Here is a 20092-nt window from a genome sequence, read left to right on the forward strand (position 1 = left end):
CCCGCCACTGGACAGAGCAAGCTGCCAGTCTCTCGCTACTGGACAGAGCACACTGCCAGTCTCCCGCCACTGGACAGAGCAAGCTGCCAGTCTCTCGCTACTGGACAGAGCAAGCTGCCAGTCTCTCGCTACTGGACAGAGCACACTGCCAGTCTCCCGTTACTGGACGGAGCACGCTGCCAGTCTCCCTACATTATCTCCTGAAGGGGCAGAGCAGAGAGCCACCCTGAGGACTGGGACTTGTTTTCATATTCAACACTCTTGACAATTGTGTGTCCTAAAGGATTAGTCCCCTAGGATTAGCCCACAAGGATTTAGCCCTCTTGTTAGCCTCTGGTGCAAGGTATCTTTCCACTTCACCACTGCAGGGACAGGAGGTAAATAGCTTCCCCAAAAACTAGAGGCACCATATTCATCCATTATGAAGAGAGGAGCAGAGAGGAGCAGAGGGGAAGAGCATCTTTATTCTATTTCCCCTTATAGTACTGTGCCATATATAGTGGCTTTATTCTATTTCCCCTTATAGTACTGTGAGATATATAGTACTGTGCCATATATAGTACTGTGCCATATATAGTACTGTGCCATATATAGTACTGTGCCATATATAGTACTATGCCATATATAGTACTGTGCCATATATAGTACTGTGCCATATATAGTACTGTGCCATATATAGTACTGTGCCATATATAGTACTGTGCCATATATAGTACTGTGCCATATATAGTGGCTTGCGAAAGTATAAATCCCTTTGACATTTTGCGTATTTACAACCTGGAATAAAAATTGAATTAAAATGGATTTTTGGGGGGGTTTGTATAATTTGATTTACACAACATGCCTACCACTTTGAAGATGCAAAAGATATTTTATTGTGAAACAAACAAGAAATAAGACAAAAAAAAGAATAATACTTGAGTGTGCATAATTATTCACCCCCCCAAAGTCAATACTTTGTCGAGCCACCTTTTGCAGCAATTACAGCCGCAAGTCTCTTGGGGTTTGTCTCTATAAGCTTGGCACATCTAGCCAGTGGGATTTCTGCCCATTCTTCAAGGCAATACTGCTCCAGCTCCTTCAAGTTGGGTGGGTTCCGCTGGTGTACAGCAATCTTCAAGTCCTACCACAGATTCTCAATTGGATTGAGGTCTGGGCTTTGACTAAGCCATTCCGATATATTGTTTATAACTCAACCCTGATCTGTACTTCTTCACAACTTTGTCCCTGACCTGTTTGGGAGCTCCTTGATCTTCATGGTGCTGCTTGCTTGGTGGTGCCCCTTGCTTAGTGGTGTTGCAGACTCTGGGGCCTTTCAGAACAGGTGTTTATATACTGAGATCATGTGACACTTAGATTGTACACAGGTGGACTTTATTTAACGAATTATGTGACTTCTGAAGGTAATTGGTTGCACCAGATGTTATGTAGGGGCTTCATAGCAAAGGGGGTGAATACATATGAACACACCACTTTTCAGGTTTTGTATTTTTTTGAATTCTTTAAAATAAATAAACATTTTTTATTTCACTTCACCAATTTGGACTATTTTGTGTCCAAATCAATGTTATTTTTTTGTAATGCAACAAAAAATAATTTTGCAAGGTTTCCCCCTTATCACCCATATATATATATGTACAATGAGTGTACATACTTTCTCCCTCAGAACAGCCTCAATTCGTCGGGTCATGGACTCTACAGGGTGTCGAAAGCATTCCACAGGGATACTGGCCCATGTTGACTCCAATGCTTCCACAGGGATACTGGCCCATGTTGACTCCAATGCTTCCATAGGGATACTGGCCCATGTTGACTCCAATGCTTCCACAGGGATACTGGCCCATGTTGACTCCAATGCTTCCACAGGGATACTGGCCCATGTTGACTCCAATGCTTCCACAGGGATACTGGCCCATGTTGACTCCAATGCTTCCACAGGGATACTGGCCCATGTTGACTCCAATGCTTCCACAGGGATACTGGCCCATGTTGACTCCAATGCTTCCACAGGGATACTGGCCCATGTTGACTCCAATGCTTCCACAGGGATACTGGCCCATGTTGACTCCAATGCTTCCACAGGGATACTGGCCCATGTTGACTCCAATGCTTCCACAGGGATACTGGCCCATGTTGACTCCAATGCTTCCACAGGGAAACTGGCCCATGTTGACTCCAATGCTTCCACAGGGATACTGGCCCATGTTGACTCCAATGCTTCCACAGGGATACTGGCCCATGTTGACTCCAATGCTTCCCACAGGGATACTGGCCCATGTTGACTCCAATGCTTCCACAGGGATACTGGCCCATGTTGACTCCAATGCTTCCACAGGGATACTGGCCCATGTTGACTCCAATGCTTCCCACAGTTGTGTCCAATTGGCTGGATGTCCTATGGTGGGTGCACCATTCTTCAAACCTTCTTGCCTTTGTGCTGTGTCCAATATTGTTAATACCATGTTTTGTGCTGCTACCATGTTGTGCTGCTGCTATGTTGTGTCGCTACCATGTTGTTGTCATGTGTTGCTGCCATGCTATGTTGTTGTCTTTTAGGTCTCTTTTTATGTAGTGTTGCGGTGTCTCTCTTGTCATGATGTGTGTTTTGTCCTATATTTTTATTTTAAATCCAGCCCCGGTCCACACAGGAGACATTTTGCCTTTGGCTGACATTGTAATTAAGAATTTGTTTTTAACTGACCAGTTAAATAAAGGTTAAATAAAATAAAAAATAAATGGGAAACTTTTGAGCATGAAAAACCCAGCAGTTCTTGACACAAACTGGTTCACCTGGCACCTACTGCATGGACTCTACAGGGTGTCCTCTCCTTCGGCGGCATCTTTTTGGTAGAGCGACCGGGATGAATGGAGCTGCTTCATATAGTCCAAACAATGGATCCAGGTCTGGGAAGCCGAATTTGTTTCACCGATCTAATGTATAAACAATACTCCTTTATTAATCCAAAAGACAACATATATCATTTTTTAAAACTGAAATATAACATTTAAATAAGTATTCAGACCCTTTACTCAGTAATTTGTTAAAGCACCTTTGGTAGAGATTACAGCCTCTAGCCTTCTTGGGTATGACGCTACAAGCTTAGCACACAGGTATATGGGGAGTTTCTCCCATTCTTCTCTGCAGATCCTCGCAAGTTATGTCAGGTTGGAAGGGGAGCATTGCTGCCCAGCTATTTTCAGGTCTCTGGCTGGGCCACTCAAGGAGCTCTGGCTGGGCCACTCAAGGAGCTCTGGCTGGGCCACTCAAGGAGCTCTGGCTGGGCCACTCAAGGAGCTCTGGCTGGGCCACTCAAGGAGCTCTGGCTGGGCCACTCAAGGAGCTCTGGCTGGGCCACTCAAGGAGCTCTGGCTGGGCCACTCAAGGAGCTCTGGCTGGGCCACTCAAGGAGCTCTGGCTGGGCCACTCAAGGAGCTCTGGCTGGGCCACTCAAGGAGCTCTGGCTGGGCCACTCAAGGAGCTCAAGCTGGGCCACTCAAGGAGCTCTGGCTGGGCCACTCAAGGACATTCCATAATGACAAAGCGAAAAAAGTTTTTTATACATTTTAGCAAATGTATTTATGTCCCAATTCAGCATCGTTCACACCCTTTTAAGCCTTATCCCCAACCATCTCTTTAAGAACTCCCATGTCAACAAATGGCCAACCGTCAGCATGGTCAATCATGGTTAGGGAGGATAACATCTGTCTCTACACCAGTTAGAGGAGGAGGTGGTGATTAACACGGTCTCTATACCAGTTACAGGAGGAGGTGGTGATGATTAACACTGTCTCTACACCAGTTAGAGGAGGAGTAGGAGGTGATTAACACTGTCTCTATACCAGTTACAGGAGGAGGTGGTGATGATTAACACTGTCTCTACACCAGTTAGAGGAGGAGGTGATTAACACTGTCTCTATACCAGTTAGAGGAGGAGGTGATTAACACTGTCTCTATACCAGATAGAGGAGGAGGTGATTAACACTGTCTCTATACCAGTTAGAGGAGGAGGTGATTAACACTGTCTCTATACCAGATAGAGGAGGAGGTGATTAACACTGTCTCTATACCAGATAGAGGAGGAGGTGATTAACACTGTCTCTATACCAGTTAGAGGAGGAGGTGATTAACACCGTCTCTATACCAGTTAGAGGAGGAGGAGGTGATGATTAACACGGTCTCTATACCAGTTATAGGAGGAGGTGGTGATTAACACTGTCTCTATACCAGTTAGAGGAGGAGGTGGTGATTAACACTGTCTCTACACCAGTTAGAGGAGGAGGTGGTGGTGATTAACACTGTCTCTACACCAGTTAGAGGAGGAGGAGGTGGTGATTAACACTGTATCTACACCAGTTAGAGGAGGAGGAGGTGGTGATTAACACTGTCTCTATACCAGTTAGAGGAGGAGGTGATTAACACTGTCTCTATACCAGTTAGAGGAGGAGGTGGTGATGATTAACACTGTATCTATACCAGTTAGAGGAGGAGGTGATTAACACTGTCTCTACACCAGTTAGAGGAGGAGTAGGAGGTGGTTAACACCGTCTCTATACCAGTTAGAGGAGGAGTAGGAGGTGATTAACACTGTCTCTACACCAGTTAGAGGAGGAGTAGGAGGTGATTAACACTGTCTCTATACCAGTTAGAGGAGGAGGAGGTGGTGATTAACACTGTCTCTACACCAGTTAGAGGAGGAGGTGGTGATGATTAACACTGTCTCTATACCAGTTAGAGGAGGAGGAGGTGGTGATTAACACTGTCTCTATACCAGTTAGAGGAGGAGGAGGTGGTGATTAACACTGTCTCTATACCAGTTAGAGGAGGAGGAGGAGGAGGTGATGATTAACACGGTCTCTATACCAGTTAGAGGAGGAGGAGGTGGTGATTAACACTGTATCTACACCAGTTAGAGGAGGAGGAGGTGGTGATTAACACTGTCTCTATACCAGTTAGAGGAGGAGGAGGAGGAGGTGATGATTAACACGGTCTCTATACCAGTTAGAGGAGGAGGAGGTGGTGATTAACACTGTATCTACACCAGTTAGAGGAGGAGGAGGTGGTGATTAACACTGTCTCTATACCAGTTAGAGGAGGTGGTGATTAACACTGTCTCTATACCAGTTAGAGGAGGAGGTGGTGATACCAGTTAGAGGAGGAGGTATTACACTGTCTCTATACCAGTTAGAGGAGGAGGTGATTAACACTGTCTCTATACCAGTTAGAGGAGGAGGTGATTAACACTGTCTCTATACCAGTTAGAGGAGGAGGTGGTGATTAACACTGTCTCTATACCAGTTAGAGGAGGAGGTGGTGATTAACACTGTCTCTATACCAGTTAGAGGAGGAGGTGGTGATTAACACTGTCTCTATACCAGTTAGAGGAGGAGGATTAACACTGTCTCTATACCAGTTAGAGGGAGGAGGTGATTAACACTGTCTCTATACCAGTTAGAGGAGGAGGAGGTGGTGATTAACACTGTCTCTATACCAGTTAGAGGAGGAGGTGGTGATTAACACTGTCTCTATACCAGTTAGAGGAGGAGGAGGTGGTGATTAACACTGTCTCTATACCAGTTAGAGGAGGAGGAGGTGGTGATTAACACTGTCTCTACACCAGTTAGAGGAGGAGTAGGAGGTGATTAACACTGTCTCTATACCAGTTAGAGGAGGAGGTGGTGGTGATTAACACTGTCTCTATACCAGTTAGAGGAGGAGGAGGTGGTGATTAACACTGTCTCTATACCAGTTAGAGGAGGAGGAGGTGGTGATTAACACTGTCTCTATACCAGTTAGAGGAGGAGGAGGTGGTGATTAACACTGTCTCTATACCAGTTAGAGTTAGGGAGGAGGAGGTGGTGATTAACACTGTCTCTATACCAGTTAGAGGAGGAGGAGGTGGTGATTAACACTGTCTCTATACCAGTTAGAGGAGGTGGTGATGATTAACACTGTCTCTATACCAGTTAGAGGAGGAGGTGGTGATTAACACTGTCTCTATACCAGTTAGAGGAGGAGGAGGTGGTGATTAACACGGTCTCTATACCAGTTAGAGGAGGAGGAGGTGGTGATTAACACTGTCTCTATACCAGTTAGAGGAGGAGGTGGTGATTAACACTGTCTCTATACCAGTTAGAGGAGGAGGTGATGATTAACACTGTCTCTATACCAGTTAGAGGAGGAGGTGATTAACACTGTCTCTATACCAGTTAGAGGAGGAGGAGGTGGTAATTAACACGGTCTCTATACCAGTTAGAGGAGGAGGAGGTGGTGATTAACACTGTCTCTATACCAGTTAGAGGAGGAGGAGGTGTTAGAGGAGGAGGAGGTGATTAACACTGTCTCTATACCAGTTAGAGGAGGAGGAGGTGGTGATTAACACGGTCTCTATACCAGTTAGAGGAGGAGGAGGTGGTTTAACACTGTCTCTATACCAGTTAGAGGAGGAGGTGGTGGTGATTAACACTGTATCTATACCAGTTAGAGGAGGAGGTGGTGGTGATTAACACTGTCTCTATACCAGTTAGAGGAGGAGGTGATTAACACTGTCTCTATACCAGTTAGAGGAGGAGGAGGTGGTGATTAACACTGTCTCTATACCAGTTAGAGGAGGAGGTGGTGGTGATTAACACTGTCTCTACACCAGTTAGAGGAGGAGGAGGTGGTGATTAACACTGTCTCTATACCAGTTAGAGTAGGAGGAGGTGGTGATTAACACTGTCTCTACACCAGTTAGAGGAGGAGGAGGTGGTGATTAACACTGTCTCTATACCAGTTAGAGGAGGAGGAGGTGGTGATTAACACTGTCTATATACGAGTTAGAGGAGGAGGAGGTGGTGATTAACACTGTCTCTATACCAGTTAGAGGAGGAGGAGGTGGTAATTTAACACTGTCACTATACCAGTTAGAGGAGGTGGTGATTAACACTGTCTATATACGAGTTAGAGGAGGAGGAGGTGGTGATTAACACTGTCTCTATACCAGTTAGAGGAGGAGGAGGTGGTAATTTAACACTGTCTCTATACCAGTTAGAGGAGGAGGAGGTGGTGATTAACACTGTCTCTATACCAGTTAGAGGAGGAGGAGGTGGTGATTAACACTGTCTCTATACCAGTTAGAGGAGGAGGTGGTGGTGATTAACACTGTCTCTAGACCAGTTAGAGGAGGAGGAGGTGGTGATTAACACTGTCTCTACACCAGTTAGAGGAGGAGGAGGTGGTGATTAACACTGTCTCTACACCAGTTAGAGGAGGAGGAGGTGGTGATTAACACTGTCTCTATACCAGTTAGAGGAGGTGATTAACACTGTCCGTATACCAGTTAGAGGAGGAGGTGGTGATTAACACTGTCTCTACACCAGTTAGAGGAGGAGGTGGTGATTAACACTGTCTCTATACCAGTTAGAGGAGGAGGAGGTGGTGATTAACACGGTCTCTATACCAGTTAGAGGAGGAGGAGGTGGTGATTAACACTGTCTCTATACCAGTTAGAGGAGGAGGTGGTGGTGATTAACACTGTATCTATACCAGTTAGAGGAGGAGGTGGTGGTGATTAACACTGTCTCTATACCAGTTAGAGGAGGAGGTGATTAACACTGTCTCTATACCAGTTAGAGGAGGAGGAGGTGGTGATTAACACTGTCTCTATACCAGTTAGAGGAGGAGGTGGTGGTGATTAACACTGTCTCTACACCAGTTAGAGGAGGAGGAGGTGGTGATTAACACTGTCTCTATACCAGTTAGAGGAGGAGGAGGTGGTGATTAACACTGTCTCTATACCAGTTAGAGGAGGAGGTGGTGGTGATTAACTCTGTCTCTAGACCAGTTAGAGGAGGAGGAGGTGGTGATTAACACTGTCTCTACACCAGTTAGAGGAGGAGGAGGTGGTGATTAACACTGTCTCTACACCAGTTAGAGGAGGAGGAGGTGGTGATTAACACTGTCTCTATACCAGTTAGAGGAGGTGATTAACACTGTCCGTATACCAGTTAGAGGAGGAGGTGGTGATTAACACTGTCTCTACACCAGTTAGAGGAGGAGGTGGTGATTAACACTGTCTCTATACCAGTTAGAGGAGGAGGAGGTGGTGATTAACACTGTCTCTATACCAGTTAGAGGAGGAGGAGGTGGTGATTAACACTGTCTCTATACCAGTTAGAGGAGGAGGTGATTAACACGGTCTCTATACCAGTTAAAGGAGGAGGAGGTGGTGATTAACACTGTCTCTATACCAGTTAGAGGAGGAGGTGATTAACACTGTCTCTATACCAGTTAGAGGAGGAGGAGGTGGTGATTAACACTGTCTCTACAGCAGTTAGAGGAGGAGGTGGTGGTGATTAACACTGTCTCTATACCAGTTAGAGGAGGAGGTGATTAACACTGTCTCTACACCAGTTAGAGGAGGAGTAGGAGGAAACCTGAGCGGCCAGGTTCTCCCACGGCATGGCGAGCAGCAGACAATCCAGTGATTAACACTGTCTCTACACCAGTTAGAGGAGGAGGTGATTAACACTGTCTCTATACCAGTTAGAGGTGGTGATGATTAACACTGTCTCTACACCAGTTAGAGGAGGAGGTGATTAACACTGTCTCTATACCAGTTAGAGGAGGAGGTGATTAACACTGTCTCTATACCAGTTAGAGGAGGAGGTGGTGATTAACACTGTCTCTATACCAGTTAGAGGAGGAGGTGGTGGTGGTGATTAACACTGTCTCTACACCAGTTAGAGGAGGAGGTGATTAACACTGTCTATATACCAGTTAGAGGAGGTGGTGATGATTAACACTGTCTCTACACCAGTTAGAGGAGGAGGTGATTAACACTGTCTCTATACCAGTTAGAGGAGGAGGAGGTGGTGATTAACACTGTCTCTACACCAGTTAGAGGAGGAGGTGATTAACACTGTCTTTATACCAGTTAGAGGAGGAGGAGGTGGTGATTAACACTGTCTCTACACCAGTTAGAGGAGGAGGTGATTAACACTGTCTCTACACCAGTTAGAGGAGGTGGTGGTGATTAACACTGTCTCTATACCAGTTAGAGGAGGTGGTGATTAACACTGTCTCTATACCAGTTAGAGGAGGAGGTGATTAACACTGTATCTACACCAGTTAGAGGAGGAGGAGGTGGTGATTAACACTGTCTCTACACCAGTTAGAGGAGGAGGAGGTGGTGATTAACACTGTCTCTATACCAGTTAGAGGAGGAGGAGGTGGTGATTAACACTGTCTATACCAGTTAGAGGAGGTGGTGATTAACACTGTCAGTTAGAGGAGGAGGTGGTGATTAACACTGTATCTACACCAGTTAGAGGAGGAGGAGGTGGTGATTAACACTGTCTCTATACCAGTTAGAGGAGGAGGAGGTGGTGATTAACACTGTCTCTACACCAGTTAGAGGAGGAGGAGGTGGTGATTAACACTGTCTCTATACCAGTTAGAGGAGGAGGAGGTGGTGATTAACACTGTCTCTATACCAGTTAGAGGAGGAGGAGGTGGTGATTAACACTGTCTCTATACCAGTTAGAGGAGGAGTAGGAGGTGATTAACACTGTCTCTACACCAGTTAGAGGAGGAGTAGGAGGTGATTAACACTGTCTCTATACCAGTTAGAGGAGGAGGAGGTGGTGATTAACACTGTCTCTATACCAGTTAGAGGAGGAGTAGGAGGTGATTAACACTGTCTCTATACCAGTTAGAGGAGGAGTAGGAGGTGATTAACACTGTCTCTACACCAGTTAGAGGAGGAGGAGGTGATGATTAACACTGTCTCTATACCAGTTAGAGGAGGAGGTGGTGATTAACACTGTCTCTATACCAGTTAGAGGAGGAGGAGGTGGTGATTAACACTGTCTCTATACCAGTTAGAGGAGGAGGAGGTGGTGATTAACACTGTCTCTACACCAGTTAGAGGAGGAGTAGGTGGTGATTAACACTGTCTCTACACCAGTTAGAGGAGGAGGAGGTGGTGATTAACACTGTCTCTATACCAGTTAGAGGAGGAGTAGGAGGTGATTAACACTGTCTCTATACCAGTTAGAGGAGGAGTAGGAGGTGATTAACACTGTCTCTATACCAGTTAGAGGAGGAGGAGGTGGTGATTAACACTGTCTCTATACCAGTTAGAGGAGGAGGAGGTGGTGATTAACACTGTCTCTATACCAGTTAGAGGAGGAGGAGGTGGTGATTAACACTGTCTCTATACCAGTTAGAGGAGGAGGAGGTGGTGATTAACACTGTCTCTACACCAGTTAGAGGAGGAGGAGGTGGTGATTAACACTGTCTCTATACCAGTTAGAGGAGGAGGAGGTGGTGATTAACACTGTCTCTATACCAGTTAGAGGAGGAGTAGGAGGTGATTAACACTGTCTCTATACCAGTTAGAGGAGGAGGTGGAGGTGATTAACACTGTCTCTATACCAGTTAGAGGAGGAGGAGGTGGTGATTAACACTGTCTCTATACCAGTTAGAGGAGGAGGAGGTGGTGATTAACACTGTCTCTATACCAGTTAGAGGAGGAGGAGGTGGTGATTAACACTGTCTGTATACCAGTTAGAGGAGGAGGTGGTGATTAACACTTTCTCTATACCAGTTAGAGGAGGAGTAGGAGGTGATTAACACTGTCTCTATACCAGTTAGAGGAGGAGGAGGTGGTGATTAACACTGTCTCTATACCAGTTAGAGGAGGAGGAGGTGGTGATTAACACTGTCTCTACACCAGTTAGAGGAGGAGGGGATGATTAACACTGTCTCTATACCAGTTAGAGGAGGAGGAGGAGGAGGTGATTAACACTCTATACTAGTTAGAGGAGGTGGTGGTGATTAACACTGTCTCTATACCAGTTAGAGGAGGAGGTGATTAACACCGTATCTACACCAGTTAGAGGAGGAGGTGGTGATTAACACTGTCTCTACACCAGTTAGAGGAGGAGGTGGTGATTAACACTGTCTCTATACCAGTTAGAGGAGGAGGTGATTAACACTGTCTCTATACCAGTTAGAGGAGGAGGTGGTGGTAATTTAACACTGTCTCTATACCAGTTAGAGGAGGAGGTGATTAACACTGTCTCTATACCAGTTAGAGGAGGAGGTGGTGGTAATTTAACACTGTCTCTATACCAGTTAGAGGAGGTGGTGATTAACACTGTCTCTATACCAGTTAGAGGAGGAGGAGGTGGTGATTAACACTGTCTCTATACCAGTTAGAGGAGGAGGAGGTGGTGATTAACACTGTATCTACACCAGTTAGAGGAGGAGGTGGTGATTAACACTGTATCTACACCAGTTAGAGGAGGAGGAGGTGGTGATTAACACTGTCTCTATACCAGTTAGAGGAGGAGGAGGTGGTGATTAACACTGTATCTACACCAGTTAGAGGAGGAGGAGGTGGTGATTAACACTGTATCTACACCAGTTAGAGGAGGAGGAGGTGGTGATTAACACTGTCTCTATACCAGTTAGAGGAGGAGGAGGTGGTGATTAACACTGTCTCTATACCAGTTAGAGGAGGAGGAGGTGGTGATTAACACTGTATCTACACCAGTTAGAGGAGGAGGAGGTGGTGATTAACACTGTCTCTACACCAGTTAGAGGAGGAGGAGGTGGTGATTAACACTGTCTCTATACCAGTTAGAGGAGGAGGAGGTGGTGATTAACACTGTATCTACACCAGTTAGAGGAGGAGGAGGTGGTGATTAACACTGTCTCTATACCAGTTAGAGGAGGAGGAGGTGGTGATTAACACTGTCTCTATACCAGTTAGAGGAGGAGGAGGTGGTGATTAACACTGTCTGTATACCAGTTAGAGGAGGTGGTGATTAACACTGTCTCTACACCAGTTAGAGGAGGAGGAGGTGGTGATTAACACGGTCTCTATACCAGTTAGAGGAGGAGGTGGTGGTGATTAACACTGTCTCTACACCAGTTAGAGGAGGAGGTGGTGGTGATTAACACGGTCTCTATACCAGGTAGAGGCGGAGGTGAAGACAGCTGAGAGACCTTCACATCATGAATGAGTGAGCTGCAGTGCTGAGTTGGGTCATGTTTATTAGCTGGGTCATGTTTATTAGGTGGGTCATGTTTATTAGGTTACAGGGAATAATTAAGGTTTAATGGAGTCGGAGACGGAGGCTAAGTGCCAAATGGCACTCTTCCCTATTTAGCGAACTACCTTTGGACAGGGCACATGGGGGGCATAGGGAATAGGATGCCATTTAAGTCCCATGCTGAGAGACCAGATCGAGAAATAATGAAGCCGAGGATCCTCTCTCTCTCACTCTCTCTCTGTTGTCTCTGGCCTACAAGTGTTAATTATCTCATAAATTAAATCAATCAATTAACCACAGTAAATTACAGTTGTAGCTAGAACTGCAAAGGGATTGTGGACTGAATACCAAGTTAAAACCAGAGGACAGATCACTGGAGGCTGCAGTAAATTAATTTATTCATTAGTCACACCACTACTTTTAGTCTGACAAATAAAGCTTACTTGGCCAAGTGCTCGTGTCACCACTGTCGTTTAAATAATCGGACCAAGGCGCAGCGTGAGTAGAGTTCCACATATTTATTACAGTGAAACTTCAAAACAACAAAGAATTAACAAAAGTGCAGTACGTAGCGCACATAGGCACTAAACAAAACAATATCCCACAATGCAGCTGGGAAAAGGGACACACTAAGTATGATCCCCAATTAGAGGCAAGCTTCCTCCAATTGGGAACCATACCCACACACCAACATAGAACTATAATAACTAGAAAAAAAACCTAGTCACGCTCTGACCTATTACACCATGGAGAACCCCCAGGGCGTGACAGCTCGTCTCTTCTGACAGCCTCTAGCCAAGCGCTATTCTTCTGACAGCCTCTAGCCAAGCGCTAGTCTCTTCTGACAGCCTCCAGCCATGTGCTGGTCTCTTCTGACAGCCTCTAGCCAAGCGCTCATCTCTTCTGACAGCCTCTAGCCACGTGCTGGTCTCTTCTGACAGCCTCTAGCCAAGCACTAGTCTCTTCTGACAGCCTCTAGCCAAGCACTAGTCTCTTCTCACTAGCCTCTAGCCAAGCGCTAGTCTCTTCTGACAGCCTCTAGCCAAGCGCTAGTCTCTTCTGACAGCCTCTAGCCACGTGCTGGTCTCTTCTGACAGCCTCTAGCCAAGCGCTAGTCTCTTCTGACAGCCTCTAGCCAAGCGCTAGTCTCTTCTGACAGCCTCTAGCCAAGCACTAGTCTCTTCTGACAGCCTCTAGCCAAGCACTCATCTCTTCTGACAGCCTCTAGCCAAGCGCTCATCTCTTCTGACAGCCTCTAGCCAAGCGCTCATCTCTTCTGACAGCCTCTAGCCAAGCGCTCATCTCTTCTGACAGCCTCTATCCAAGAGCTAGTCTCTTCTGACAGCCTCTAGCCAAGAGCTAGTCTCTTCTGACAGCCTCTAGCCACGTGCTGATGTCTTCTGACAGCCTCTAGCCAAGCGCTAGTCTCTTCTGACAGCCTCTAGCCACGTGCTGATGTCTTCTGACAGCCTCTAGCCACGTGCTGATGTCTTCTGACAGCCTCTAGCCAAGCGCTCATCTCTTCTGACAGCCTCTATCCAAGCAAGTTTCTTCAGCCAGTCTAGCCAAGCATCTCATCTGACAACCCTACGGGCCCTGGAACTCTTATCTTATTATCCCTTGACAAGACAGGATACCCTGGTATAGTCTTGGTTTACGTCCCAAATGGCACTGTGTTCCCTTTATAGTGCATGACTTTTGACCAGGGCCCATAGGGCACAATATAGGGGATAGTGCCTAACATGCCTACCACTTTGAAGATGCAATATATTTTTATTGTGAAACAAACAAGAAATAAGACAAAAAAATAAAAATTGAGCGTGCATAATTATTCACCCCCCCAAAGTCAATATTTTGTAGAGCCACCTTTTGCAGCAATTACAGCTGCATGTCTCTTGGGGTATGTCTCTATAAGCTTGGCACATCTAGCCACTGGGATTTTTGCACATTCTTCAAGGCAAAACTGCTCCAGCTCCTTCAAGTTGGATGGGTTCCGCTCGTGTACAGCAATCTTTAAGTCATACCACAGATTCTCAATTGGATTGAGGTCTGGGCATTGACAAGGCCATTTCAAGAGATTTAAATGATTTCTGTTAAACCACTCGAGTGTTGCTTTAGCAGCATGCTTAGGGTCATTGTCCTGCTGGAAGGTGAACCTCCATCCCAGGCTCAAATCTCTGAAAGACTGACACAGGTTTCCCTCAAGAATTTCCCTGTATTTAGCGCCATCTATCATTCCTTAAATTCTGACCAGTTTCCCAGTACCTGCCTATAAAAAACATCCCCACAGCATGATGCTGCCACCACCATGCTTCACTGTGGGGATGGTGTTCTCGGGGTGATGAGAGGTGTTGGGTTTGCGCTAGACATAGCATTTTCATTGATGGCCAAAAAGCTCAATTTTAGTCTCATCTGACCAGAGTACCTTCTTCCATATGTTTGGGGAGTCTCCCACATGCCTTTTGGCGAACACCAAACGTGTTTGCTTATTTTGTTCGTTAAGGAGCGGCTTTCTTATGGCCACTCCTCCATAAAGCCCAGCTCTGTGGAGTGTACAGCTTAAAGTGGTCCTATGGACAGATTCTCCAGTCTCCTCTGTGGAGCTTTGCAGCTTTTCAGTGTTATGTTTGATCTCTTTGCTGCCTCTCTAATTTTTGTTGCCTGGTCCGTGAGTTTTGGTGGGTGGCCCTCTCTCGACAGGTTTGTTGTGGTGCCATATTCTTTACATTTCTTAACAATGGATTTAATGATGCTCCAGGGGATATTCAAAGTTTCAGATATTTTTTTATAAGTCACCCTGATCTGTACTTCTCCACAACTTTGTCCCTGACCTGTTTGGAGAGCTCCTTCGTCTTCATGGTGCTGCTTGCTTAGTGGTGTTGCAGACTCTGGGGCCTTTCAGAACAGGTGTATATATACTGAGATCATGTGACACTTAGATTGCACACAGGTGGATTTTATTTAACTAATTATGTGACTTCTGAAGGTACTTGGTTGCACCTGATCTTATTTAGGGGCTTCATAGCAAAGGGGGTGAATACATATGCACTTTTATTTATTTATTAATTTTACTTCACCAATATAGACTATTTTTGTATGTCCATTACATGAAATTCAAATAAAAATCTATTAAAATGACAGGTTGTGGCGAAATCTGCTCAGAGCCTTCACCGTGCGCTGCCACTTTAAGAGCGCATGAGCAGTAAGGAAGGAGGAAATAAAGAGAGCTCGTTCAGCTCTTTGGGGAGGAAGTCTTGGGTGGCGCGACAGTTTGATTGTGTGTGCTGTGCTGCAGAAGTTTTGTTTGTTTTCAGCGTTTGTAGTTTATACAGTATTTAACTCAATCATCGGTGTGATCGCTTTAGATCGTGGTTGTTTTTGTTTGGGACCGCGCCCGTTATGGATCGCATGGATTAGTAGCAACATTGTTGCGAAGCTTTAACAAACAAACCAACAAACCATCGGACATTCAGACACCGGCAGGCCTGAAGACCACAGCTAAGATTGATCTTTTTCTCTCGTTCTCTTCGCTCTCATTCCAGTGCTTTACCCTGCAACAGACTCTCGATTTGTTAAATGCACTGCCCATTGAAGTTCATTAGAGCTGGACTATTATTTCCCCAGAAGTATTTGGATGGACATTTTAGTAGGTTACTTGCAAGCTGTATATTATGTGAACTGTTGAGGTGGGGTGTACTAATGACATGTGGCCGAGAAGACTGTGGACATTTTTAAGGCCTTAGTTGTGTCGATGAACACCCCCCACATTCATACCCTCTGCACTCATCCACTAGAAAATAATACAGATTATTGCAAATCCTATGTTGATGACTGGGTTCGTTCTTGTATGAAGTTGCTGTTGAATTGCTCTGCCATTATTAGTATTAGTATTATTGTATGAGGTATTCGTGTTTGGGTTACCCCTGTGGTTTTATATGGTGTGTATTCTCTTTTCTCTCCGCAGTCTCTTCTGCTGATGTGTGTGGGTCTGGTAGTGGTACTCTCTCTATTCTACTCTTTTCTTTTCGGCATGGTCAATACCTGCCTGGCGCCCAAACAAAATCCTTCTTTACCCCTCTCTAATAAATACCGCTACAATTCAAATACAAATCTATTAAAATGACAGGTTGTAATGCAACAAAATAGGAAAAACACCAAGGGGGACAAATACATTTGCAAGGCACTAATTGGTTTAGAGAGAGCAGAGAGAATTCTTGGAGCAAGTGATTGGTTCATTTACAAAGTCACATGACATATCAAATGTTTTTTTGTCAAATGCGACGAATACAACAAGTGAAGACCTTACTGTGAAATGCTTACTTACAAGCCCTTTACCAACAGTGCAGTTCAAGAGTTAAGAAAATATTCATATTTAATCTGATCACCAACAACGACGAGACAGCCTAGAAGGTCAGAGAACTGGCAGTGTGGTGCCAGGTCATCAACCTCTCCCTCAATGTGAGCAAGACAAAGGAGCTGATCGTGGACTACATGAAAAGGCGGGCCGAACAGGCCTCCATTAACATCAATGGAGCTGTAGTGGAGCGGGTCGAGAGTTTCAAATTCCTTGGCGTCCACATCACCAACAAACTATCATGGTCCAAACACACCAAGACAGTTGTGAAGAGGGCATAACAAAACCTTTTCCCCCTTTGGAGAAAAGATTTGGCATGGGTCCCCATATCCTCAAAATGTTCTACAGCTGCACCATCGAGAGCATCCTGACCAGTCACCGCCTGGTATGGCAACTGTTCAACATCTAACCATAAGGCGTTACAGAGGGTAATGTGTTTGGCCCAGTACATCACTGGGGCTTCCTGCCATCCAGAACCTCTATACCAGGCGGTGTCAGAGGAAGGCCCTATAGAGGGTGGTACATACGGCCCAGTACATCACTGGGGCTTCCTGCCATCCAGAACCTCTATACCAGGCGGTGTCAGAGGAAGGCCCTATAGAGGGTGGTACGTACGGCCCAGTACATCACTGGGGCTTCCTGCCATCCAGAACCTCTATACCAGGCGGTGTCAGAGGAAGGCCCTATAGCGGGTGGTACGTACGGCCCAGTACATCACTTCCTGCCATCCAGGAACTATATAATATGCGGTGTCAAAAGAGAGCCCATAATTTTATTTATTTTATTTTACCTTTATTTAACCAGGCAAGTCAGTTAAGAACATATTCTTATTTTCAATAACGACCTGGGAACAATGGGTTAACTGCCTGTTCAGGCAGTTACCCCCGTCAATTGTCAGAGACTCCAGTCACCCAAGTCATAGACTGTTTTCTCTGCTACCGCAGGTCAAGCGGTACCAGAGCGCCAAGTCTAGGTCCAAGAGGCTCCTTAACAGCTTCTACCCCCAAGCCAAGCATAAGACTGCTGAACAATTAATCAAATGGCCACTCAGACTATTTACATTGACGCCCCTTCCCCCCTTTATACACTGCTGTGTGACATGCAGACAACAAACGCTGAACCTTCATATTCATGTAAAACAGACAAAATAATGAAAGACAAGCGCTGTAGTTTTCTGTTCCACAAAGTGGATGTGGAAGAGGTCATTTTTAAAATATATATAAATGAGGACAAACCACCTGGTTCCCGACAACCTGGATGGTAAATTACAGAGGTTGGTAGCAGAATACATTGTGACTCCTGTTTGCCACATCTTTAATCTAAGCCTAGAAGATGGAGGGTGCCCTCAGGCCTGGAGGGTGTCAAAGGTAAATCTGCTGTCCAAAAATAGCAGAGCACACCTTTAATGGTTCAAACAGCTGACCAATCAGAGTAGCCCTTTAATGGTTCAAACAGCCAACCAATCAGAGCACCCCTTTAATGGTTCAAACAGCCGACCAATCAGAGCACCCCTTCAATGGTTCAAACAGCCGACCAATCAGAGCACCCCTTTAATGGTTCAAACAGCCGACCAATCAGCCTGTTACCGGTGATAAACAAACTGTTGGAAAAATTAGTGTTTGACCAAATACAATGTTATTTTACAGAAAACATGTTAACAACAGACTTTCTGCATGATTATAGGGAAGGGCACTCAACATGCTCGGCACTGGCACAAAAGCCTAATGATTGGCTGAAAGAAATATAGTAAGAAGATAGTGGGAGCTGTTCTGTTAAACTTCCGTGCAGCTTTTGATGTCATGGATCAAAACCTATTGCTGAAAAAAATAGGTGTTATGGATTTCCTCTGCCTTATCATGGAGTGAGAGTTACCTATCTTTTTTCTTTTTTAAATTTTTCTCCCCAATTTTGTGGTATCCAATTGTTAGTATTTACTATCTTGTCTCATCACTACAACTCCCGTACGGCTCGGGAGAGACGAAGGTCGAGAGCCATGCGTCCTCCGAAACACAACCCAACCAAGCCGCACTGCTTCTTAACACAGCACACATCCAACCCGGAAGCCAGCCGCACCAATGTGTCAGAGGAAACACCGTGCACTCAGCATGCACTTCGCCCGGCCCACCACAGGAGTCGCTAGTGCACGATGAGACAAGGATATCCCTACAGGCCAAACCTACCCTGACCTGGACGACACTAAGCCAATTGTGCATCGCCCCACGGACCTCCCAGTCGCGGCTGGCTGCGACAGAGCCTGGGCTCGAACCCAGAGTCTCTGGTGGCACAGCTTGCACTGCGATGCAGTGCCTTAGACCACTGCGCTTTCCGCGAGCCTCTCTAATGCAAATTGTGTTGAATGTGGCGTACCGCAGGGAAGCCAGGTTGGACCATTATTGTTTTGTTTTTACTAATGACCTTCCACAGAACCTGACCTTCACAGCATTGGGACAGAGGTACAGACTCACAGGAGAAGCATCATGTGTGTGTGTGTGTGTGTGTGTGTGTGTGTGTGTGTGTGTGTGTGTGTGTGTGTGTGTGTGTGTGTGTGTGTGTGTGTGTGTGTGTGTGTGTGTGTGTGTGTGTGTGTGTGTGTGTGTGTGTGTGTGTGTGTGTGTGTGTGATAATATCAGATCCGTAATGCCAGACGTGTTTACTGAGGAGTCTTATTAACTTACAGCTTCCAAACTTAAGAGGACAGGCGTGGGCATCCATGGGGAAGTCCTCTAACTGCATGGGGCATTCTGCTGAGATGGTTAACCTGGAGAGACATCAGAGATTACAAATGATATTGTGATCGTGATTCATTACAATTATTAACCTTTCTGGTGCAGGTTTCCGCTAGCGACCCACCACGACAACATCCGGTGAAATTGCAGAGCGCCAGATTCAAAATACAGAAATAGTTATAATAAACATTCATAAAAAATATAAACAAAAATAAAAAATACAAGTGTTATACATCGGTTTTAAGATGAACTTCTTGTTAATCCAGTCACTTTGTCAGATTTCAAAAAGGCTTTACAGCGAAAGCATACCATGTGATTATCTGAGGACAGCGTCCCGCATTCAAAACCATGAAAAACATTTTCCAACCAAACAGAAATAAATTAAATAAATCGCTTACCTTTGAAGATCTTCATCTTGAATCAGAATTGGAAAATCCAATGACCTCAACAACAAAAAAATCCTGGATGGATTGTCCTCAGGGTTTCGCCTGCCAAATCAGGTCTGTTATACTCACACATATCATTTTAACAGTTTCAGAAACTTTAGAGGGGTTTCTATCCAATACTACCATGCATACGCATATCCTAGCTTCCGGGCCTGAGTAACAGGCAGTGTACTTTGGGAACCTCAGTCACCCAAACTTCCGAATACTGCCCTCTAAGAAGTTCTAATTAATCGTCATATCATCAGCTGCTCAACTCCATTTCACCCAGGATTCCATTACTATGCCAGAGCACGGTGTTAATAGACTAATTACCGTGTTACTACAAAACCAGAAGAGCAATTTATGCTTTGACATGATTAACATAGAGAAGTTACAAGACAACATCATGATTATTTTACAATACATCATCATCATCATCATCACTATTACGTGTTTTATGATCACATTCATCCATTTAGATCACAATGTTTGATATTATATAGAAACAGGAACAAAATCCTGCATTATTTGCTATAACAAGAGGT

The 20092-nt window shown here is 45.3% G+C and overlaps 1 protein-coding gene across 1 annotated transcript in view; it reads right to left on the reverse strand.

Moving 5' to 3' along the window:
- LOC123996440 (gamma-aminobutyric acid receptor subunit alpha-5-like) overlaps nt 1-20092 on the reverse strand; it is a 77814-nt gene that overhangs the window by 36975 nt on the left and 20747 nt on the right. Inside the window, exon 6 of the mRNA XM_046299808.1 lies at nt 19072-19154. Within this exon, the coding sequence (XP_046155764.1) occupies nt 19072-19154 (83 nt within the window). The remainder of the gene's footprint in view (nt 1-19071; nt 19155-20092) is intronic.

Source organism: Oncorhynchus gorbuscha, linkage group LG15 (genome assembly GCF_021184085.1).
Source record: "Oncorhynchus gorbuscha isolate QuinsamMale2020 ecotype Even-year linkage group LG15, OgorEven_v1.0, whole genome shotgun sequence".
Lineage (NCBI taxonomy): Eukaryota > Metazoa > Chordata > Actinopteri > Salmoniformes > Salmonidae > Oncorhynchus > Oncorhynchus gorbuscha.